Consider the following 23,475-nt stretch of genomic DNA (forward strand, 5'->3'; position numbering starts at 1 on the left):
GTCTTTGTACAAAACATGCCAAAAATCATTTGGGTTGTGTTTTATGGAGTTTGTATAATTTTCCTTTCTTCATTCAGATCGACTCGCTTGCAGGAATGGCCTCTCTTAGTTTGGGTGGCTCAGCTGCTCCTCACACCCAGAGCATGCAAGGCTTCCCTCCAAACTTGGGCTCTGCATTCAGTACTCCTCAATCACCAGCAAAAGCATTCCCGCCTCTTTCCACCCAAAACCAGACAACCGGTTTCAGTGGCATCGGAGGACTTTCTTCACAGCTTCCAGGTACTACTCTTCGGGTGGAGTGGTTTGTTTTTGACATGGCACAGCTAAGGCACTGTTGTTGCTGTGGCTGGAAATACTGAATGTGACAGCCCACTCCTTAAGGGAAGGTTGGGTGCTTCCTCCCCTTTAAGGGTGGGAAGTCACACTGGATGACAAGCTATGTCGTAGGGAGGGGAGTTACACTCCGATATGGAGTGAGGAGTCCTCACGCCTGGGTCATTGCTGAAACAGCACTTCAGAGTGTTAGAGCTGCAGTAGGTAAAAGGTTTGAGTCAAGAGGATGAGTGTTTTGACAAATATAGCAGCATTATTTTGGGATGGGCAGAGACGAAGAACTGCTTATGTTAAAACTGTTTGATATTAGACAGCAATGAGGCTATAAAGCTCTGAGTTCTTGGAAATTACAAGTGCTAGGAGGAGTGGTAAGTGGATACTGTGAGGGTGCAGCTGAGATGATCAATTGCTTGCTTTCAGCTAGTGGTCTTACTACAGGTTTGCTTTTTAGTAGGTGGTCTTACTACGGGTAGCCTGACTGGCATAGGAACTGGAGCCCTGGGCCTTCCTGCGGTGAACAATGATCCATTCGTGCAAAGGAAGCTGAGCACATCTGGACTGAACCAGCCTACATTCCAGCAGAGTAAGATGAAACCTTGTAAGTGGTAGTGTTGTCTGTGGCTGTGAAGTGTGACTGTGGTCTGCAGTTAATCTGTGTTTCCTTCAGGGAAAGCTTTGATCTGTAGGTGGTAAATCTTAGAAGTGTGGCTCTTGTATTATTATATTAGTATGAAAAAGGTACTTCTAAATGTGTATCCCAAGAGCATGCCAAATGTCCATGGTGGGGGTGGTGTTAAAAAAGAATCCATTAGCATAAAAATATAATGTGTTATGGATTTACATGAATAGTATGTTTCTGTCCTTTTTCTGCTGTGCTGTGTTTTGAACAAAAGTGTTGTCCTACTCTTGGCAGAGAATTTTATGTGCCTGCTACCAGGGTGTTTTTTGTTTTGTTTGTAACAAGGTTAAACCTGGGTAAGGTCCTATTGCAGCAGAGAACTTGACAGGTGAAACAGTGAAATAGACTGCAACATTGGATACAAATAAGATGAACAAAAGCTGGTGGAAAGATAGTTTTTGAAAGGACTGATCTGGTTCTTTACACTAAGCCATTATCCTTAACTCACTTGTGCCTCTGCAGCATGCTCACAGTGAGATGCTGAAGCAGTAAAATGGTGAGGAAGCACAGCCATATGCTAAACCTTCCACATTGCTTTTACAGAGGAGCTATCAAAGAAGCCATATGCAATTACAGCAAACTTACCTGTCTCTAGAGATGTACAGTGGAGGTAGCTGTAATCACCACTGGTTTATATTCTGGGTCTTGAACATTCAATAGAAACTTATTGGAAGCTCACTGGCTGGCCTGAAAGTTTGTGTGCAAGGTTGTGTGCATGTTAGTGTTGTGTAGCATGCTTTATTCTAGACTGTTCTGCTTTCAGTTATTTAGCTGTCAGCTGAGGTTAGCTTGGGGTGTGCTGGGTTCTAGGAGTAGAGCAGTGTGAGGTTATTGCTATCTTAGGATGCAGTTTTTTGAATAAATATAGCATATTGAAAACAGATTTTTAAATAGCAGTTTCAGCAGTTTCTGTTTACTGGGAAGGTTAAATATCCTGCTCTTCAGAAGAACTAGCAGTTCTGTATAGATTGGTGGAAGAGTTGAAAACAACTAGATGAAATTCTGACTGTCTGAAGTTGTCCTGAGTATGATACCTGTTCTTTTTTTTAACAGCTGACTTATCTCAGGTGTGGCCAGAGGCTAATCAGCACTTTAGCAAAGAAATAGATGATGAGGCAAACAGCTACTTCCAGCGTATTTACAACCATCCACCACACCCAACCATGTCTGTGGATGAGGTGAGTTCCCTTCTGCACCAGTTACAGCACCTGCCAGAGACTTGCAATAAAGTGGATTGTAATTATTCCTTCATGTATTATTTTTAGTGGGAAATAATAAAGGGCTCGTGGTGGATGCTTGCAGCACTGCTTTTTTGCTTGGTTGAAGGTGTTTTCACAGTAAACTTGCAGTTGTTCATTACATTCAGCTTTGACTTGTCTGGATTGAAGACTTCAGATTTCTAATTAACACTTCTAAAATGCTGCTAATTGGGAAGGATTCAGTGTGGTGTGGAAGCTTTTTTATTGAAAATAAGTGCTAAAGAGTGCCTTTAAATAGTCTATATAAATTATCTTAAATGTATTTGGTTTTAAACTTTGTAAAAATGGCTACAAGATCCAGATACATAAAAGTATCCTAAGGTCTACCTTCTGAGCTTTTGATAATTATTTCTGTTAGTCTCTATGAGAGTAATTATTGGTCTGATGTACTTACTCTTTGAAGTACTTCAAATTTACTTTAGTATATTTTCATGGCTATAAATTATGGAAGACACAACATTAATTTTAATTTTTCTAATTTGAAAGTAATAGTGTAGGCAGTCACAAAAAAAGTTTTGTGTGAAGACAGTTGCATAAAAGAAAACTAAAGTCTGAAGAGGAAGCTGGTTGTAGTGATGTAGTGTCTGTCTGCTGTCTAAAATGAAGCAGTTATTTTGTGGTTGTGGTAGCACAATGTACCTTAGTAGTTGCAAACACTTAAGAAACATGAACGTGGGAAAGGGCTGAAATAAAGCAAATCTGTTAGTAACAATTTCTTTGATTTCTTTCCAGGTCTTGGAAATGCTGCAGAGGTTTAAGGACTCCAACATTAAACGGGAACGAGAAGTGTTTAACTGTATGCTGAGGAATTTGTTTGAGGAATATCGCTTCTTTCCCCAGTACCCAGATAAAGAGCTGCACATAACAGCCTGTCTCTTCGGGGGCATCATAGAGAAAGGACTGGTTACTTATATGGCATTGGGCCTGGCCCTGCGCTATGTTCTTGAAGCCTTACGAAAGCCTTTTGCATCCAAAATGTACTATTTTGGTATTGCTGCACTAGATAGATTTAAAAATAGGTGAGTGTGGGTTTGGTACAGCTCTGATAGTGCCTGTATTGTTTTGTGAACCTTGAACCTGCTCTAATCGTGCCATACAAAATTGCACAGCTCAGCTTTGGGATTTCTTCAAAGATACACTGACGAAACAAAATGTGTGAATGTGCTAGTTAAAGGGTAACCTTTCCAAATTAAAATGTTCAGTGTGACACCTGTATAAATGTGGGACAAACTGAGATGCTGAAACTACTTAGACTCCATGAAAATCAGTAAAGTGTTGAGTTAGATGAAGTAACTAACAGCTTTTTAGACATGGGGTGAATATAATTACTCTCACAGCTTTCCAGTGGAGTGCCATTTGCACTGTTCATTGCTGAAGGATTGACTGAGAGCTGAGCTCTAGAACTTTGCTTTTACACAGAAAAGTATGGCTAAACAATCTCAGAAAAAGTTCTTTCTCAAAACTTCTTATGAATTCCAGATAGAGAAGATTCTGGGTGTGAGGTGTGCTCTGGTTTTCTGTTTAAAATGCACTGAACCAGACTACAAATAATTTATCCAGTAATCTTGTTGCAAACACTGGATATAAATGCAATTGTGTACTAGGTAAGAAGTACAGATATGTAGGAAAAGATGAGTTACTGTGAATAAATCTTGTGCTTTAATGTTTAATTCATTTAAAATAGATTTTGCAGCAGAAAATATTTTGTAGGTAGTGCTTTGTTTACAGCACAGCTGCTGTAAGGAGTCCAGAAGTAACTCTGTGGTGCTGTATGGGAATGACATACATGATAGTTGTTTCTCTCTAATACTGTTTCTGATGTGGGCTTATGCTTCTGACTGATGCATGTTTTGTCTGACAGATTGAAGGACTATCCCCAGTATTGTCAGCACTTGGCTTCTATTAGTCACTTTATACAGTTCCCACATCATTTGCAGGAGGTGAGTGTGTCTGTAAGCAACATTAACTTTCTATGGTGCCAAATTCTTCAGAGCAAATTTCTGTTTTCCTTTGGGAAAGCAGTCTCATCTGCGGTGATTTTAGACCATGTTACATCTACAGAATCAAATGCCTTTTCTTAAAGGTTTTGCTTTGGGATAGGGTAGGCAGGTGAAGGTGCATTTCCTGCTCCCATAAATCTGTTTTGGTTGTTTACGTTGAAACTAGCTGAATCTAACTTCATAATCAACCAATGCATGCATGTCCATGCATGAAGGTTTTAAAGTGTCTCAGTGTATTCGTATTCCAGTCCCTTAAATATTTGGAGTTTTAGTCTAAAATAGAGGTGATTCAGCTGGCTTTATACTGCTTCATACTTAGACCTGATAAAATAATACAGGAAAAAAATATTTCCTGAAGGTCTGAGAGCCATGGGAATACCTCATTGTCCAAAACAGTGTTCATCACATGGTGTCTGACTTGAACGTGCTTTTATTGGCAGAAATACAGAAAAACTGATCCCAGTGGTAGAGCTTAAGAGCATGAGCTAAATAAGGAAAAAGTTTGGCTCTACCATTAAGGTAGAGGCTCACACCCAAAGGTGCAAAGTCCAGTAGCAGTCTTGTTCACTAACAGCTTTCAGACTGTACCCCCTAAATGACAGTCTTTTTCCAGGTTCTGGGAAAATATATAGCAGTGGTGAAGAAACTAATCTTCTACTATGGAACTATTTCAGAAAATGTAATATCTATAAGTTGTCTATTTCTGAACTATGGTTTTGCTTATTAATGCTGAGCTGCAGACTATTCTGTCTGGCTGTCAAGAGTCCTTGCAGAAGGCTTCTTACCTGCTTTGTAGCCTGTTTCTTGATATTCACACATTGTTCTTGGGCTCTTTCTCATCTTTTGTTCTGCTGTTCTAGACTTGGAGGGATAGGTAGGGAGTTTTTTTAGGTAGTACTCTCTAAAATATCAAGCATGTTAGGTCTTGTGATGCTTGACATCAATTTGTTGAGGCCACAGGCAGAACTGGAGGTTCCTCTGCAGTAAGTTCATAGTAACAAGATGTGCTTTATCAGAATATACAGTAATATTTAGAGATTCCTTTATGGGAAGACTGTCAAATATTTTAAGGATTGTTGGCAAATCTTTATAGTGCTCATGCTGAAAATCAGCCTATAGTTCTGTTGCTGCATGTGAAATTTTGTATGTGCTTGTTCACCCTATTTTAGTACATAGAATATGGACAGCAATCCAGAGATCCTCCTGTGAAGATGCAGGGTTCAATCACCACCCCTGGAAGTATTGCACTTGCCCAGGCTCAGGCCCAGGCCCAGGTTCCAGCAAAAGCTCCTCTTGCTGGCCAAGTCAGCACTATAGTGACCACCTCAACCACCACCACCGTTGCAAAAACCATTACAATCACCCGACCAACTGGAGTCAGCTTCAAGAAAGATGTGCCGGTGAGCATTGTGTCATTGTGCCCTTCCCAGAGAGGCAGATGCTGCTCTGGACTAAGTACATACAGACAGAATTTGTTCCAATTTATGTACTACAGATTTTTAAACTGTGGTCCTTATTTATGATAGAACCTTTTAAAGTAAGGCAAACATTTTTGTAGAGAGAAGGCATTTTTCATCATTTGGGGTCAAATAGAAGTGTGTTCTTGAGGTTGTAATTATAAAGACAATTACAGAAACATTTTTGTTAATGACTTGAGACAGGATTTTTAAAATAGTTAGCAGCTGCTATTCTGCTTGGGACTTAAGAGCACTTACTGCACACATCTGACACAGTTCTAACTGCATTAGGTTTTTCACGTCTTTGGTAACTTGTGCAAACAACTCTGAAGCTTGACAGGGTTATTACAGGGTTGGTAGATCGAATTGGCTATTGCACAGAAGGTTTGGGGCACACTTGGTCCCATGTGGATACTGAGGATGCATGGTGCTGTTCTGTGTGATGGCTGATGCACTGGAAAGTTGAGCCTATCTTTGAATAGGTCTCTGTAAAGGAGGCAAAAGCCAAATACAGCTGAAAGTGTTGTGAGCACACTTGAGGCGACAGTCATTAGTGTAGCTATTAATGTCTTTCTCACCTGATTACATCATGTAGAAACTTGTTACATTGAGGTGTTTGTTTTCCCATTTAAACTCCAGTCAGGATTGATGCTGAAAACTGCATCACCTTTTCCCTTAATTGCAATATACCAGGTGCTAAAGCCCTGGGGTGGTCCAGAGCTGCAGCTCCAGGGACCAGGGCCACATTCTCTTTTCTTAAGCTGGCAACTTAGAATGAACCTCTGGGATTTCTCCTTCCCAAATCAACACTGAAGTGCTCCTGGAGACTCCCCGCTGTGTTAAGTGCTGCTCACTATTGTGTTGTGATTTTTCTCCAAGCTATAATTGTACACAGGCTTAAAGGCCTAAAGGGTGCCATTGCAGTTGCACCTATTATATGTGCATGTAGAGGCTTCTTCTGCAGCAGCATTCTTCTGCTGAGTATTGATCATCATTTTTAGAATAAAAAAATCACTTGGTTACTTCAGAGTGCTGCTGAAAATGAATCCGAGACAGTAGATGTCCCCTGATAATGCTCAATTCTATTTTTGCTTGACAGAAGAGAGCAAAAGTTCCTTTTGATGTCACCTCTAGGTATTGTTTATGCTTAACTTCTTGTTCTCCTTTCAGCCTTCCATTAATACTACCAACATTGATACGCTGTTAGTAGCAACAGATCAAACAGAGAGGATTGTGGAACCTCCAGAGAATGTTCAGGAAAAAATTGCTTTCATCTTCAATAATCTGTCTCAGTCAAATATGACACAGAAGGCAAGTATGAAAGAATGCTAGTAAAAATAGTTTTTATACTCTTAATCCTTTTTTTATATATTCATTTTTAAGTGTGGGCTGATGATACTTCTACAAAATTCTAACTTGAAAAACTTCAGGAGGGAGCACACTCTAAAGGAATTATGATAGTTTCCAGCACTTTATGCTTAAACATCTGTGGAGATAAAATTTTCCGGGGAGAGGAGAGAGATGGGTAGGAGATACCTATTCTTAATCTTAAATAAACATTTACATCATGAATGGACTGGGTACCATTAAATGTTGCAAGGTTAATTTCTGGTATTCAGAAATTCAGGGAATTTTTCTGAACTAGTTGAGGCATACAGTCCTGCTGCCACCTGTGCTGTTGTCTCATGGATGTATGGCTTGGACTTGTAAGGTGACAACATTTATTTCAATTTCTCTGGTAAAAAACTGGGAAGTGAAGGAAAGGTGAATTGTTATATCTTGCTGATTTCGTGATTGAGCCCTTTCTAGTCGAACAGATCTTTGGATAATAAGACACTGATTTCAAATACTTATTTTTTTGTAGAAAAACAACCTTAGTGTTAGAAGCAGTTGACTGACCATAAACTGTATGTTGGTCAGAGCTGACCCCAGAAGGTTTTGATTATCTTCTCATCTGTTCTGTGGTATGCTTTGTCTTTGGTTTGAGCACAGGTGGAAGAACTGAAGGAAACAGTGAAAGAAGAGTTCATGCCTTGGGTATCACAGTATCTTGTGATGAAAAGAGTCAGTATTGAGCCTAACTTTCACAGTTTATATTCAAACTTCCTTGACACACTTAAGAATCCAGAGTTTAATAAAATGGTTCTGAATGAAACCTACAGAAATATCAAGGTGAGTACTGCAAGTTTTCTAAAGGCAGCATGAGAGCATGCTGTTGTCCTCATGCTGTTTGTTTGTGTGGTGCTGATCCTCAAATACAGAATATCATTCAAAAATCTACTTTCTGGCTTACCACTAAACCTATAGATTATCTTTAGGAATACTAGGATTCTTTTCAGTTAGGAACATATGAAAGACATAAATTGTGTAGGCAAATTTGCATTTCAGTTGATTTATGTAGGTGGACTTCAAATTTGTGTGAGGTTTGCAAATTACAACCCAGGGGGAAATTGCTTATGGTCTAGTTGTTTTCTGTGGAGGAAAGTGCAAAGATAGAAAATTACACTCTGCTTTTTTGGCCAAAGAGGAATAGGGGGGAAATTATGTGTTTAGAAAATGGGGGTGTAAAAACCAAAATTTATTGGAGGGCTAAAATAATGTGGATGAGGGGAGGAAGCAATAGCCCAGAAGTGATGACCAGATGAAACAAGTTTGTAAAGAATGCACTATTTTTAAACCTCTTGGTGGAGTTTCCTGACCACCATGGGTTACGCTGTAGTGCAAAAGCATCTCCTGGCTCTTGAGAATACAGCTGACCCTGCTCTGTTCAGCTGATGCTTCTCTGGAGTTAAGGAACAGAACTAGCAGCAGAATACTTATTTTATGATTTATGACATGATGACATGATTTATACTTTGACTTGTGGATGAGATGGTTTCCCTGGAAGGTTAAACTGTAGCCTTCAGATCTGTGATGAGGCATTAAGGGGAAGCACAAGTTACACTCGGCTATGGGGGTAGTTGCAACAGTCTCAACAGAATGAATGGTAAGGTCTGGGAAAAATAATCCTCTTTTTTTGATCCTTTTAAAGAAAGGAGTTTTGTAGTCATTACAGTGCAGATCTAAGGGTGCTACCTTGAAGTAAAAGCTGTTCAAATATCTTTGTAATATGACTGAAGCTCAGAACTTAATGTTCTAAAATTTTACCTTCATTCAGATCAGCTGTTGGATTTGGAGTCTGGTTATCTTCTGCTTGTTGCTTGAGATCTTTTTTTTTATTCTTTGTTAGGTGCTGTTGACATCAGATAAAGCTGCAGCCAACTTCTCAGACCGTTCCTTGTTAAAGAACCTTGGTCACTGGCTGGGAATGATAACGATGGCTAAAAATAAGCCCATCTTGCACACGGTGAGCTTCTGTCTTTACAGATTGCCTTGGCATGAATTGGTATGCTGTTATGCAGTAGCATAGGCTATTTTGGAAATCTTTCTGGTGCCTCTTTTGTGTGCCAAGTACAAAGTATGACTCCAGAGTTGGTTATTTAACACTTCTAAATATTTTTTTTTTTTGTATCAGAAAAGTTAGTAGCTAAATTTATTTTGGCAAGAGCTTATTAATCCATGTTGAAATGTAGATGTATGTTCAAAAAGTAATTGCTGCTTAGCAGTCTGTAAAATTCAAGGTCTGTCTTGACTCAGCCTTGCCTGTATCTGAAAAGGAAGCAGTATATTAGTGGAATTGTGCAATGTGTTTGCTGTTTTCTCTACCCTCATTCCCACTTCCATTGTTTTTTCAGGATTTGGATGTGAAGTCACTACTGCTGGAAGCATACGTTAAGGGACAGCAGGAATTGCTTTATGTAGTGCCATTTGTTGCCAAAGTCTTAGAATCCAGTGTCAGGAGTGTGGTAAGTATCTTTATACAGACAGTTACTGCTCAAATGGCAAAATATTGCAGGAAGTAATCAGCTTTTGTCCCAGTATGAAAACTGATTTAATCCAGTGGAGAGAAAGAAAAGGGATATAAAAGCATAAAGTCAAGGAGTTGTGTGGAGGGAAAGTACATGGCCATGCATTTTTAATAGGTGGTGTTAGCTGAAATGTACCATGGTATCCCTGAACAGAACTCCATTGAGAAATGGAAGGATGCCATTGAAAAGGTTTTAGGATATATTTATTCCTAGTTTGTTGGTTTTTTTCTCCCACCCATTTTGATCCTGATCAGCTTGTCAGTTCTGCTTGACATAGAACTGATTTTTCAAGGACCAGGTCATTGTGTTTCCAGTTTTTCACTTAAGTTTCTAATGTATTTCTAGTTATGCTGAATTACTGGAATAATTATTACTAAAATACTAAATTCTACTCTAATCACAGCTGTACAAAGGTTTCCATGGCTGTATGCACACATCGCTGCTTGTGTTTCAAACACTGCTAGTCATAAATTATCCAGATGATTCAAGAAGTTTCTGTAATCCTGCTCTCTTCTTTCTCTTGTAGGTCTTCAGGCCTCCAAATCCATGGACAATGGCCATTATGAATGTTTTAGCTGAGCTACATCAGGAACATGATCTAAAAGTAAATTACTGGATTTTTTTTTCTGTAACTTCTGAGTGTAAGGTTTTACTGACATACTAGTCAAGAAGCATGTTATGAAGGACTAAGCAGTCCTCCTCACTGCTTTATAGCATGGGGAGATTGCTTGGGCATTGCTTAATTTGGTAGAGCTTGGATGAAGCTCTTCTCCATGAGGTCAGCATCAAGATAGTTGTCTGAGCCTCAGTCATTATTAGTCTCTGAAAAGGGTGAGATTAGAATGGGGAGTTGGGGAGGCAAGTGGCTCAGTAGATGTTTCGGGTATTTTCCTTGTGACATGACCTAAACTTAAGAGTTGTTTTGCAGTTGAATCTGAAGTTTGAGATTGAGGTGCTCTGCAAGAATCTTGCACTAGACATCAATGAGCTGAAACCTGGAAGTCTCCTGAAAGATAAGGATCGTCTGAAAAATCTGGATGAGCAGCTGTCTGCTCCAAAGAAGGATGTGAAGCAGCCAGAAGAGCTACCACCCATCACAACAACTAGTAAGTACATCTCATAGAATCCAGAACCACACTGTTAAAGTTCAAATAAGACAGGTTTTGCTATCACAAAATAAAATATGAAGCTACATATGCTGTTCTAATATTCCTGAGTGCTTGGGAGCACTTGGGTAGTTTTGTAAGAAATAGGTCTACAGAGTTTGGAGAGGGGAAGGGAATGGAAGCTGTCATGAGGATTAATTCTGTATTATGTTTGTGTAGCTACTCAGACTCCCTGCTATTAACAATAGACCAGATGCTAAAACTATCCTAATAAACAGCTCTCTTAAAATGTACTGAAGCTACTGTGGTACTAATTATTAGGCAAATACAGAGTGAAAGTTGCTTGGTAAGTTTAGGAGATTTCATGATCAAACTGCAAAGCTTTTATTTCTACATTGTTTCCTGGTTTAAATAAGAATTATACACTTGTTTTATAAGCAGTTGCTTTTCACTAGTGTCTCAATGCAAACCTACTTGTGTTCTTCAGCTGCTTCTACAACTCCAGCTACCAGCACCACTTGTACGGCCACGGTTCCTCCACAGCCCCAGTACAGTTATCATGATATCAACGTCTATTCTTTAGGAGGGCTGGCTCCACACATTACCTTAAATCCAACGGTAAGTTTAGAACTGATTTAGTTTACTAAAGGAATTCTTACAGCCAGGGTTGATGCAGATCTCAACTGGTGGGAGCTATCAGGATTTCAGTATAAAAGGAGCCTCTGTGCTCCTGTTGTCCTGTTAGCAGCTCAGCTCCTAAGTGAATCTTCGCATTGTTACTCAGCTACAACCTGATTAGAAAAATAATAATTTGTTCCAGTTTCAGATTTATCAAATCCTGTAGTAGCTGCATGGGGAACATAGGAATACTGCACATGCTATGACAGTGCACTTACAAGTCATTGAGAAAATGCAGGTGTGTAGGGTAGGTGGGATTCCAATGTACTTTATTCTCTCCCCTTTCCTAATCCCTGGCAGATTCCGCTGTTCCAAGCTCACCCGCAGCTGAAGCAGTGTGTGCGGCAGGCGATCGAGCGTGCAGTGCAAGACCTCGTCCACCCAGTGGTCGACAGATCCATCAAGATTGCCATGACGACCTGTGAGCAGATAGTCAGGAAGGACTTTGCCCTGGATTCGGAGGAGTCCCGCATGCGTGTGGCCGCTCACCACATGATGAGGAATCTGACTGCTGGCATGGCCATGATTACCTGCAGGGAACCTTTGCTGATGAGCATAGCTACCAACTTGAAAAATAGCTTTGCTACTGCACTGAGGGTAAAAGCCCCATCATTTGGAGTTTATATCCAACTTACTGGACTGTAGGCATCCAGTATTAGTAAATCAGTTCTCCACAATACAGACTTGTTAATTAATTATGTGGCTTAAATAGCATGGGCATGAATTCACTGGGTAAAATTTCATGACTTTTCTGGAATTACAGTGGAAAAAAACGTTGTGATTCCAAGTCAAACACCCTTAAACTGAGATGGTAGCTCTTACTAAATGACACACAAACTTCCTGACTGTCTTTTTATTTTGCCCAGTGTTCTCTCCAGTTTAATCACATAATGGAAGCTTTGGAGGCTTGAACATTCTGCAGGGTTTGAGGTAGAAAAGCTAAAGTGGGGAGGACTGAATTGATTTTGGTGATATCTTGGTTTGTTTCAGCATGCATGCTTCAGGCAGATTTTATTTACTTGTGCTGTTAGCAGATACGCAGTTTAGACTCTTCTTACATAGTTTGTGAATTCATTGGGTTTTCTAGAGGCTGTTATCAGGTCTCTTAATGAAGAAAGTTTGAGCTAAACAGTATGGAACAGCCTGTGAACTGCTGACCACAACAGCAGCTACCACCCAGAATTCTTGCTATTAGTATCAGCAACAAGAGCATAACGATCTTGGAAGGATCAAGACACAGCTTTAAAAATTAAAAATTAAATCAATTAAAAAATTAAATCAATTAAAAATTAATCAGGTTTTTTTTCCCCTGAAGACATATGACGTTGGTACAAATCGAGTTTTAATCCAAGGAAGTTTTTGAAAGGATAATTGTAGAAAACATTTTGTTGCAGAAAGGCTCTGTGTGAGGTATCTCAAAATTCTCATCTGGCTTATGGTTATGAAGTGGTTTAACAGAAATAGTGTAATTTTCAGGAATTAATGAAAGAGCTCTTAGCAGACAAGAAGGTTCAAGTAGATGGGACTTCTAGTGGAAGTTGCTGCTTTGCACCTTGGAAAATGAGTGCATCTGTTCAGGATTCTCATAAAGAAAACTCCGGGAAGGAAGGAAGAAAATCTGATTCCTTATCAGAAAAGGAGCCCACTGAAAAAGGCATAGGACTGCTGTTTTGCACTGTTAATGGTGCATCTTTATATTTTCCAATTACAACCTAGGAAGTAGAAAAGCTTCTACTGTGATGTAAAGTTTTCCCTTCATTTGCATCACTCTGTGTGTGTCTGTCTAAAGCAAGCCTTTATTTCTGTGCCCTGGAGATAGGTAGGTGGAGAAGATGGAGAACTCCTGCTGTTTTGTCCTTGTTGAAAGTTTTTACTGTCGTCTTGCCTACATGTTTTATTCAAAACTATGCAAAATTAAATTTAATATTGTATATTCTATGGGAAGGGAGTGTGATCCTAAGAGCATTCCTTATTATTGCTGGTGTTCTGTGTAAGCAGTGGTGCAGATTTTAAGGCTAGTTATATACAGGGAAATTTTACATTCTTCACTGATTATTGTGATTTTCAATAGGCAGCCTCCCCACAGCAGAGGGAAATGATGGAGCAGGCAGCTGCCCAGTTAGCACAGGATAACTGTGAGCTTGCCTGCTGCTTTATCCAGAAGACAGCTGTGGAAAAGGCAGGCCCTGAGATGGACAAGAGGCTCGCAACTGTAAGTATGGGACTGTTGAAGTATCCTATGTGCTCATACACATCCAGATGGGTGTCTAAAATGCAATGTGGTGTTTGTGTTATTGCCAGGAATTTGAGCTCAGAAAGCATGCTAGGCAGGAGGGGCGTCGCTACTGCGATCCTGTTGTGTTAACATACCAGGCTGAGCGGATGCCAGAACAGATCAGGTTAAAGGTGAGTTCTCTTCTGTTCTGATGCTGCTCTTCTCTCCCTCCTGATAAGGGAAAGTGGATGGCACGGTGTCAGCTGAGTAATCATATATTGTTAGTCTTGCCTAACAGTGAAGCTGCTGTTATTTTGATGAGTATGGAAACACAAATACATTATTCCAAATAGAGTATTTATATAATTTTCTCAATTACTCGAGTCTCTATTTCTTTGCATTTCCTCTCACTGTTTTGTTGTCTTTATATTTTATTTTCTTTTGTCTTCTTTCTATATTCTTCCTTTAAAGGACATACCATATGCTTTCAGCAGAGCATTTCTCAGTATTCAGTTATTTCTGTTTCTGGGAATGTGAGTTTAATTTTTAGAGCAACATTCCCTCTAAGGAGGTGTGGAAGGAGAGATAGGAGGACCTCAGTGCAGAGCAGTTGAATCCTACTCAATGTCTAGGCCATTTTGTTTAAGAGTAGCTACCTGCTACACAAGTTGCCCTCATTTTTTTTTCTGCCTCAGTTTTATAAATGAGTTAAATGCCTGTTCTTTTTGCTGCAAAGGTTGGAGGTGTGGACCCAAAACAGCTGGCTGTTTATGAAGAGTTTGCACGCAATGTCCCTGGCTTCTTGCCCACCAATGACTTAACTCAGCCTACAGGATTCTTGGCTCAGCCTATGAAGGTAGAGGTCTCTGAGTTAATCAGCTTAAGAGTACTGTAGCTGTTTTGGAGATTGTTGCAGAACTTGTGTTTTTGTTAGAAGGACTCATAAGAGTCAAGTGTTTGTATTGCTTGGGGATAGTGGTTGGAAAAAAATGAATTTGTTCTAAAGACAAAGTAATGGCAACATAAAACTTCCATCCAGTCTTGGGGATTTGTAACCCAAATTGGGACAAATTCTGCAGTTTAAGATTACTACATGTACTTTTAATTGCAGTGAAACATTTTATTCAAATCTCAGGTTACTTTTGAACGTTGTAGATGGCAAGTCTGAATTTTAAGATAATTAACAAATTTTTATATGCATATGTAAGGCCTTACTGACAGAACAAGGGGGAATGGCTTCAAACTGGAGAGGACAGGTTCAGATTAGATGTTAGGAGGAACTTCTTCGCTGTGAGTGTGGTGAGACATTGGAAGAGGTTATCTGAAGAAGCTGTAGATGGCCCATCCCTGAAGTGTTCAAAGCCAGGCTGGGTGCAGCTTTGAGCAACATGCTTTAGTGGAAGATGTCCCTGCCCATAGCAGGGCAGTTGAAACAAGATAGTCTTTAAGGTCCTTCCAACCCAAACCATTCTGTGATTCTGACTGATAGAATTATGTGCTGGGTATTTTCACATGTACTTATATGTATGTACTTAAAATGCCAGTATAACAAATGGCAGTACTGTAGAAGTCTAAATTCTGGATGCTATAATTTCTGAAGGAGAAGAGCCAGTCAGTCAATATTTGAATGTCACAAATGCAATCCTTGCAAAAATCACTGATTCTCACTTTCTCTTAAGCAGCAAGCTTGGGCTACAGACGATGTCGCACAAATTTATGACAAATGTATGACAGAACTGGAGCAGCACCTGCAGTCCATTCCACACACCCTGGCCATGAATCCTCAAGTTCAAGCACTGCGTAGCCTCTTGGAGGCAGTGGTAGTGGCTCGGAACTCCCGGGATGCTATTGCTGCACTCGGACTACTGCAGAAGGTAGGTGTTGACAACTCCTCTCTGTAACAGCTTGTTCAGAATTTATTACTCACCTTGCTCATGGATTGTCTTGCTGGTAACCTTGTTTCTTCATGCATGCTATGGAACTTGGTGGGTGAACAGTACTGAACTGCTGTCTTTGGAAATCCAATAAATAAGATTCGGAGGGAAGCCATTGTGTTCACGTTATATTGTAGACATGGTGTTGAGACTGCTGTGGAAGAATCAGGTGTATTAATTTTTAGAATCCTGGGACTTTAGTCCTGGGACTTAGATGTGCCAAATAGAGAGCTGTTGCAGTCCAGAGTGGTCTGATTTCGGGATGATTTGGAGGCTAAAAAGGTGTTTGAACTGCCCTTGTAAGTAGATAGTATTGAGCAGAATACTAGATTTCTAGTGGCACACTTGGGGTGTTTATTTTGCAGTAACTGATAAATGACTGTGCATGGTGGGTTGACCCTGGCCAGCTACCCAACATCCATCTAGCTGTTTGCTCTTTATGCAGGACACAGAGAAAACACAGGGAAGACTAGATGACATTTGTTCAGATTATGACAGTTTAATAGGGAAAGTGCACAAATGAAAGAACAAGCTCTACTTCCCATCAGCAGAGAGATGTCCAGCTACTCCTCTCAAAGCAGGGCTTCTGCACATGGGACATTTTCCTGGAAAGGCAAATAGCAGAACCATGAATGCTCTTTTTCATCCTCCTTTCCCTGAGCTTTTATTGCTGAACATGATGTCATATGGTATAGAACATCCCTTTATTCAGTTTGGGTCAGCTGTCCTGGCTGTGTTGCTTCCCAGCCTCTTGTCCATTCCCAGCCTACCCACTGGTGGAGGAAGCATAGTGGGAAAGAAAAAGCCTTGATCCTGTGCTAGTGCTGCTCGGCAACTGGCAAAACTGTGGTGTGTTTTCAACACTGTTTCAGCACAAATCCAAAGCACAGCACCATATGGGCTGCTATAAAGCAAATTAACTCCATCCCAGCCAGAATTTGTAGGCTTTACCAGTGGGAAGTGTTGCAGTGAGCTCTGTGATCTGCTGGCATCGGTGCCTGTGTAGTAGTGCAGAACCAAGTGACAGACATAGAGAAAAATCCACTTGAGAAATAGTGTAAGGATACTGAGCTGTCTGCATGAGGATCCAAGAACAGTGCCAAAACAGAGGCATCTGAAAGCTGGAGGGAGACTCTTCGTTCTTGTCTGCTAGTGCTTTTACCTACTAAAGAATCCAGTCCTGACTAGAATTTGACCAAATAAATTGTGTTGTCCATGTAAAACCCATCATCCTTCATTTACTGTAGGCTAACACAGATACATCTCTGAGTGCTGCAGCTCTTTCTGTAAGGAAGCTGCTCACTTATCTCTGGCAGGTTCTGTAAATATTTTCTCAGGTAGTTTTCCATGAGCCATATGCAGAATTGCTTGAGGAGGCATTGACTTAGGGAAGCTGCAGCACAAACTAACATGGTCTGTCATAGTATTCGATGCACATACAAAACTAGTGGGGCATAGAGAGACCTGTAGGTTTATTTCTTGTAGCACAGCTGAGTACAGTGCATATATGCCATAGTAGGGTGGTAAAATCTCACACAGTCTTATCAAGAGGTCAGCACAATTACTGAATTTATTTTTCTTTCATGTCTTCTGGTGATAACTCTTGCTGATGTAATGTGCAGAAGATTTGGAAGAGGACTTGTTTTTTCCTCTGCTAACAGGTTGCATCTATTCTAGGCTGTAGAGGGCTTGCTGGATGCCACTAGTGGGGCTGACGCTGACCTCCTGCTCCGCTATCGTGAGTGTCACCTGCTGGTGCTGAAGGCTCTGCAGGATGGCCGTGCCTATGGATCTCCGTGGTGTAACAAACAAATCACTAGGTCAGTTACAAGGCAGCAAGAGCACTGATGTAGCTTTGACTATCTTTTGGGAGTTCCTGTATTACTTTGAATTCCCTTCCTGTTAATATGTTGCTTTGTTGCAGTTTTGACAAAAAATAACCAGCTTTTTTTGTCAAAATTAACTACATCTTCTGATAATGATGGTTCATCCCAGAACATTGTAGGAATCTTTAATGGAATTAAGCATTAGAGCATGGACTGGGCTTTTTCTTCCCCTCATTTTGCAGAGACTACCTCTATGATGTCACAAACAATATGACATGGCATGTGCTTGTAGCAGAAGCTTCAGCTATGCAGATCTTCCAATTCACGCTTGATAGAGAGACTTCTTATGCTGAATAAACTGAAGCTCTTAAAGGGCTCTTGTGACCAGTTTTGCAGGGCAGTAGATGCTTGAGTCTGACTGTTTTGGACTTAAACACTACCTCAGAGAATGCACTAGAAGAGGCTTCTTTTGAAGCTGGGTAATGAATCACAGTGAATGTCACAGTTTCTGAAGTACTAGATTTGAGTTGTTTCACTTACGCTGTGTTGTTGAAGTGCACATTTTGTAAGAAGTCCAATTCTTCAGGTGCCTGATCGAATGCAGAGACGAGTACAAGTACAATGTGGAAGCTGTGGAGCTGCTAATCCGCAATCACCTTGTTAACATGCAGCAGTATGACCTTCACTTGGCTCAGGTAAAGAGAATCTGATCTTTTAAAGGAGGAGGGATACACTCCACTGTAAGATCTGTCTTTGAACTCTTGTCTTTTTCATGTTGACAGTCCATGGAGAATGGCTTGAACTACATGGCTGTGGCATTTGCCATGCAGTTGGTAAAGATCTTGTTGGTGGATGAGAGAAGTGTTGCCCATGTAACAGAAGCAGATCTGTTTCACACCATTGAGACACTCATGAGAATTAATGCTCATTCCAGAGGAAACGCCCCGGAAGGGTGAGGCTATAGTATTGTGCAATGTATGACTTTTTTGTGCTCATTTATGATTTGCATATTATATAGTCAATGTCTCATATAATTAAATCATACAGCTTTAAAACTTTCCCTAAAGCCGCAGTCCTTTCTCAGTTTCAGCTGTTACTGTAATGTAAATGTGCTCATCGCAGTCAAAGTAGAGGCAGCTGCAGCAGCATGTGAAACTGAATTCTTAAGTAGGAAAATCTCTCCATGCACTATGGTCCAAAATTCTGTGGAACTGTGAGAAACTTGTTTGAATTCCTGCTTTGTCTCAAATTTATGCAATATTATTGCTTGTTTAAATCTTAATATATTTATGTGTCAGTATGCTAATTTGTTAATCACAAATAATCCAGTTGTACAATCCTTTCTGTGCAGAGCAATCCTCCACCAGTCTCACACAGCTTATGTATCCAGCAAACTGCCCAAACCATTTGGGTAGCAAATGTTGCCACAACACCTGGAAATACCTGTGGAACTTCCAGGCCTCCTATTCCTAAGGTGGAAGCAGTTGTTGCTGGGTTTGAGAATGACATGGGTTAGAGCTTGGAGAACTTTGAATAGCTGTGAGAACATCCAGCAGCTGGCTAATGGCAGTAGCTACCATTACCTACACAGCTGCTAATAGGATGTCCCAAAACCAAAGTCCTTTCATCTACAGTTGACAGGGATAGACTGCCTGCACGATATGGCTTGGCTTTCACTGCACCCAAAACCAGTCAGGCTATTCAGTACTGGCATCTCCCTATCTGTGGGAGCATTTTAGGGCTCTTCAAGTCTGTGGAAGAGAAGCTGCTTCTAGTCCCTGTGGTGTTTTGTTACAGCACTCCACTGTAGAAATTGGAGTGGAACTTCAAAGCTTACGTGGTTTCAGTGTTCCTTCTTTCATCATAAGTGTATCTGCTTTCATGACTTATTTCTGCTATTCCAGTGAGAACTGTAAGATAGGAAGTTTAGTATAAGAAATAATTTGCTTTCTTTCAACTTTCTGACTGAGCTCCCAGTTCCTGCACCTTGTCGGGGAGGAGGAATTCTAACCCATCTCTTGCACTGGTCTGTTTGATTAGATTACCCCAGCTGATGGAAGTTGTCCGATCAAACTATGAAGCAATGATTGACCGTGCTCATGGAGGTCCTAATTTCATGATGCATTCAGGAATTTCCCAAGCTTCTGAGTATGATGACCCACCAGGCCTGAGGGAGAAGGCAGAATACCTGCTGAGGGAGTGGGTGAACCTCTACCATTCAGCTGCAGCGGGCCGTGATAGTACCAAAGCATTCTCTGCGTTTGTTGGACAGGTAGAGCTTTTGGAAAGAAAGGTGCTTTTTATTCAACATAAGTAGGGTGTGATGCCCTCCATTTTAAAGCAGTGTTATAACCTGTTAGGCATCCTTTTGAAACTTTCAGGTGTATGACAGTTTACTGTCAAAATTCTGTCTGGTTTTGATGAAGCCCCATCCTCCACCAAATCATGTTCTTCAGATACTGTGGCAACAGGCTGTCACTTCAGACCATGAGTTCTGAGATAGGCTTGATGGAAAAAGAAATTGAGCTGAAATAGCTCTTGAAAGTAGTTCTGTCATGCTCTGTAATGAGCCTTGACTGGTGTTGCTCTTTATGAGTAACAGTAAAAGCTCTGACAGCCTACAAGAGGATTTCACCAGTAAAGATTCAGGTAAATCGTTTCAGGTCATGTGGGCAAGGGAATCCTTTTTCAAAATGAAATTATTAAGGAAAATCTTGGGACTTCATTAGCTGAAGTGGTGCCTAAATTTAAACAATGTCTAACATCACGTTGGACATGGTCCTTTTAACTAGTGTTAAAGGACTCTGAAGCACCTTAACAGGTGTGGTGAACATCTCATACTATCTGCCTTCTGGGTGTGATTGAGGAGGGAGATCCCTTCAGGAGCCCAGCATGTGTGGTAACAAACTCCTGTATTTGCAGGCAGCTCCCTAAAACTGTGTTCTTTGCATGCAGCTCCTTGACTGCAGCTGCAAGAAAGTCCCTGACATGGCCTTTCTGCATCATTCTTTTTAAGTTTGTGACACTGCCACAGATACGCTGCAGACTTTGCAGCTACTAATGAAAAAAGACTCAAGCTTTAGAGTATGCATGAAGATTGTGATTTATGCAGTGTTTCTTTTCATTTGGTTTTAGTGTCCTTTTGTACTGGTTATAGACAGCTTTCTGTTGGTCTCACTTCTACTGCATAAAAGTTTTTGAATGCTTTTGATAGATATTGTGCTAAACACACATCTTAAAGAAATATTTTACCTGTTTCTGTGATCTCACTTCTTTTACTTTAAATCATGCTTCTAAAGCACACTTCAGTATAAGGTGCTCATAATACTAAGTACACTTTTATCCCACTTCACTCTTTATCACACTTGTTTGATAAAGCATCAAACAGGTGCCTTTTACCTTTTGTTACATATTTGATCAGTTTTGAAAAAGCAATTTAAATATATTGAAGTACAGTGTTTATTTACAATTGTTTCCTTACAGGCTTTAGTAATAAATTCTAAAGGAATATTTTGTAATAATTACATTAAATAAGATTCTATTACTGAACTCAAATGACTTCCAAAGTGTTGCTTCCTTCCTTGTCTGTAGGACAAGAAGAAGCACAGAACTTTGGAGGCAGATACCTAAATTCTTTGGGCTTTTTAGAAAAAAAGTTTCTCCAGAAATACCTGGAGTTCTCCACACTGTCTCCAAATTACCTGTTGTGCTGTTTTTATAGCTTTATGTCCAGTAGGAGTTTAGAGATACGATGCTTTATTCAAAACCCCCAAGTTTTCTGCAGTGTAATTAGTTTCATTTTGATGACTCCAATACTGTGGCTAACAAATAAAATTAGGTCTCTGGGGTTTTTTATATGTATATTATTAAAACAACTCCCCCATGCATGGCAAAAATGCCCACACAGTCTTTCTCTGTGTATAAGGAAGATTTGCTTTCCAAATGCAGTTTGCTTCTAAGAATGGGGCTGCCCAAGTAGTGGTGATTCCTGAGCTAGGAGTTGTACTCTGCCCTTCCCAGAGCTTGTACTCCTCATGTTCTTCATGCAAGGCTGAATGTTGGTGGCACACTGATGCTGAAACAGCCTTCTCAGCTATGCTGATGGTTAGAAATATTTGGGATTCAAAAGATTGTATTGTATTTGAAATGTGTTTGCAAAAATTGTTTTGCTACACTCAAATTGTCTTGGAAACAGTAAACTCTCAAGAAAGTATGGCAAAAATTGAGGTGGGTGCTTTGTAAAGGGTGTGTTGTTTAAAATAAATTGTAAAATGAACTGTCTATGGTTATGGTGCTGACATCTTTTCCTTTCCTGGTTAGATGCACCAGCAGGGGATCCTGAAAACAGATGATCTGATCACCCGTTTTTTCCGTCTTTGCACCGAAATGTGTGTTGAGATCAGCTATCGAGCCCTGGCCGAGCAGCAGCACAACCCTGCTGCCAACCCCACCATGATTCGAGCCAAGTGCTACCACAACCTGGATGCCTTTGTGCGACTCATTGCACTGCTGGTGAAGCACTCTGGGGAGGCAACCAACACAGTCACAAAGATCAACCTCCTGAATAAGGTTGGGAATCCTTCATGTCCTCATTGCATTTGAAATGTATTGTTTGCTGTACCTTTGATAAACCTGAGGTGCAGACCTTAATGTGGGCAGCTGTTGAAGTGTCTGATAAGTACTTAGATGGGTTGATCACTGATAAACCTTTGAGTGAACCACCAAGATGCCTACTGGCTTTCTTGTTCACAAAGATTTCATCTCAAGCCAATCTGAAGTTCATCTTTGTGCCTTGAAATGAAATAGTCTGCAGCTATTGTTTTAAGGTTCTTGATTCCTGAGTGTTTGCCTTCATGTTGTGAGGGTCTTGCTTTGCTCTTGCATTACTTGGTTTGTGGCTGGATGGTCTTAGGTAGTCTGAGACCTTCAGATACTGACTAGTCAGTCATTGTGACTGTGGTCCAAGGGACAAGGAGAGCAAAGCATGTGGTTGGGAATTGCTGAAACAAATTGGAATATTCATTTTTGCAACACTTCCAATAACTAGGATTTTTGGTTCTTGTTAAAATCTACTGATTTTTTTTATTGATGGTTAAAGTATTATCTGTAGTCTGACTTGCTTCATAATTCTTGCTGTCTCCACATGTCTTAATCTCTTTAGGTTCTTGGTATTGTGGTGGGAGTTCTTCTGCAAGACCATGATGTTCGGCAGAGTGAATTTCAGCAACTTCCTTACCATCGCATTTTTATCATGTTGCTGTTGGAATTAAATGCTCCTGAGCATGTGCTGGAGACCATCAACTTCCAGACACTCACAGCTTTCTGGTATGTATTTGGGATTTGCCACAGTGCTCATCCTTTCTTATTGGGATCAAGGATATTCACTTAAAGGCTATCTGTTCTTTGTGGTGGCTTCATCACCTTTGGAGTAACTGGTTCTACTGTGGACTGACCAACTTGCTTGTTTTAGGAAAGATGACTGGTAAAACCCAAGATGCTCAAATGCCTTTGCTTTTAGGGCTGTGTTTTTCCTTCAATGTTATGAAAAGCAATCTTATTGCTGTGCACCTCTAACCTGCTCTAACTTTTCTTTCAGTAACACATTTCACATCCTGAGGCCTACAAAAGCTCCAGGTTTTGTTTATGCCTGGCTGGAACTGATCTCCCATCGGATATTTATTGCAAGAATGCTGGCACATACACCACAGCAGAAGGTGTGGCTGCAGTTTATCTTCTCTGAGTTAAAAAGCTCACTCAGATGTTTATCTGGTGTGGTGCTGTTTCACTTCCTTAAAGAGCACTAGTAGCATGGCTGTTCTATTTTTGTTGTCTTCCATATTCACAGTAACCTAACTGCATGGAGGAGAGTCTGTGTGTCAGTAACTATGGAACACAGGGTGAATTGAATTTGATAAACATGCCTTTGTCAATGTCTATAAGAGCTGTAGCTTTCCTTCTGGGCTAAATATTGTCAGCTCAGTATGGCATGTTGAGGATTCTGGAAACACCCATGGCACATGGAGTGCAGCTGAAGCCCTTGAAATGAGCTGTGCTGCACTCAGTGGTTGAGCTGGCAGTTG

The 23,475-nt window shown here is 40.5% G+C and overlaps 1 protein-coding gene and 1 non-coding gene across 5 annotated transcripts in view; both read left to right on the forward strand.

The window, feature by feature from the left end:
* Window positions 1-23,475, forward strand: part of CNOT1 (CCR4-NOT transcription complex subunit 1) — a 55,252-nt gene that overhangs the window by 27,156 nt on the left and 4,621 nt on the right. Inside the window, exons 18-42 of one of the 4 annotated variants that reach the window (XM_021541112.2) lie at window positions 78-279; window positions 785-931; window positions 2,066-2,190; window positions 3,004-3,290; window positions 4,133-4,211; window positions 5,441-5,671; window positions 6,899-7,039; window positions 7,721-7,900; window positions 8,958-9,074; window positions 9,463-9,573; window positions 10,163-10,240; window positions 10,565-10,742; window positions 11,230-11,360; window positions 11,721-12,017; window positions 13,492-13,632; window positions 13,722-13,826; window positions 14,372-14,491; window positions 15,318-15,509; window positions 17,247-17,389; window positions 17,982-18,090; window positions 18,178-18,347; window positions 19,436-19,667; window positions 21,716-21,964; window positions 22,557-22,720; window positions 22,992-23,109. In XM_021541112.2, coding sequence (XP_021396787.1) covers window positions 78-279; window positions 785-931; window positions 2,066-2,190; window positions 3,004-3,290; window positions 4,133-4,211; window positions 5,441-5,671; window positions 6,899-7,039; window positions 7,721-7,900; window positions 8,958-9,074; window positions 9,463-9,573; window positions 10,163-10,240; window positions 10,565-10,742; window positions 11,230-11,360; window positions 11,721-12,017; window positions 13,492-13,632; window positions 13,722-13,826; window positions 14,372-14,491; window positions 15,318-15,509; window positions 17,247-17,389; window positions 17,982-18,090; window positions 18,178-18,347; window positions 19,436-19,667; window positions 21,716-21,964; window positions 22,557-22,720; window positions 22,992-23,109 — 4,047 coding nt within the window. The remainder of the gene's footprint in view (window positions 1-77; window positions 280-784; window positions 932-2,065; window positions 2,191-3,003; window positions 3,291-4,132; window positions 4,212-5,440; window positions 5,672-6,898; window positions 7,040-7,720; window positions 7,901-8,957; window positions 9,075-9,462; window positions 9,574-10,162; window positions 10,241-10,564; window positions 10,743-11,229; window positions 11,361-11,720; window positions 12,018-13,491; window positions 13,633-13,721; window positions 13,827-14,371; window positions 14,492-15,317; window positions 15,510-17,246; window positions 17,390-17,981; window positions 18,091-18,177; window positions 18,348-19,435; window positions 19,668-21,715; window positions 21,965-22,556; window positions 22,721-22,991; window positions 23,110-23,475) is intronic. The other 3 variants (XM_021541114.2, XM_021541113.2, XM_077786352.1) reach the window with 3 other exon arrangements.
* On the forward strand, window positions 8,391-8,529 carry LOC116184067 (small nucleolar RNA SNORA46). Its single transcript, XR_004148796.2, has one exon. It is a non-coding gene; the product is annotated as a small nucleolar RNA SNORA46 (small nucleolar RNA).

Source organism: Lonchura striata, chromosome 13 (assembly GCF_046129695.1).
Source record: "Lonchura striata isolate bLonStr1 chromosome 13, bLonStr1.mat, whole genome shotgun sequence".
Classification (NCBI taxonomy): domain Eukaryota; kingdom Metazoa; phylum Chordata; class Aves; order Passeriformes; family Estrildidae; genus Lonchura; species Lonchura striata.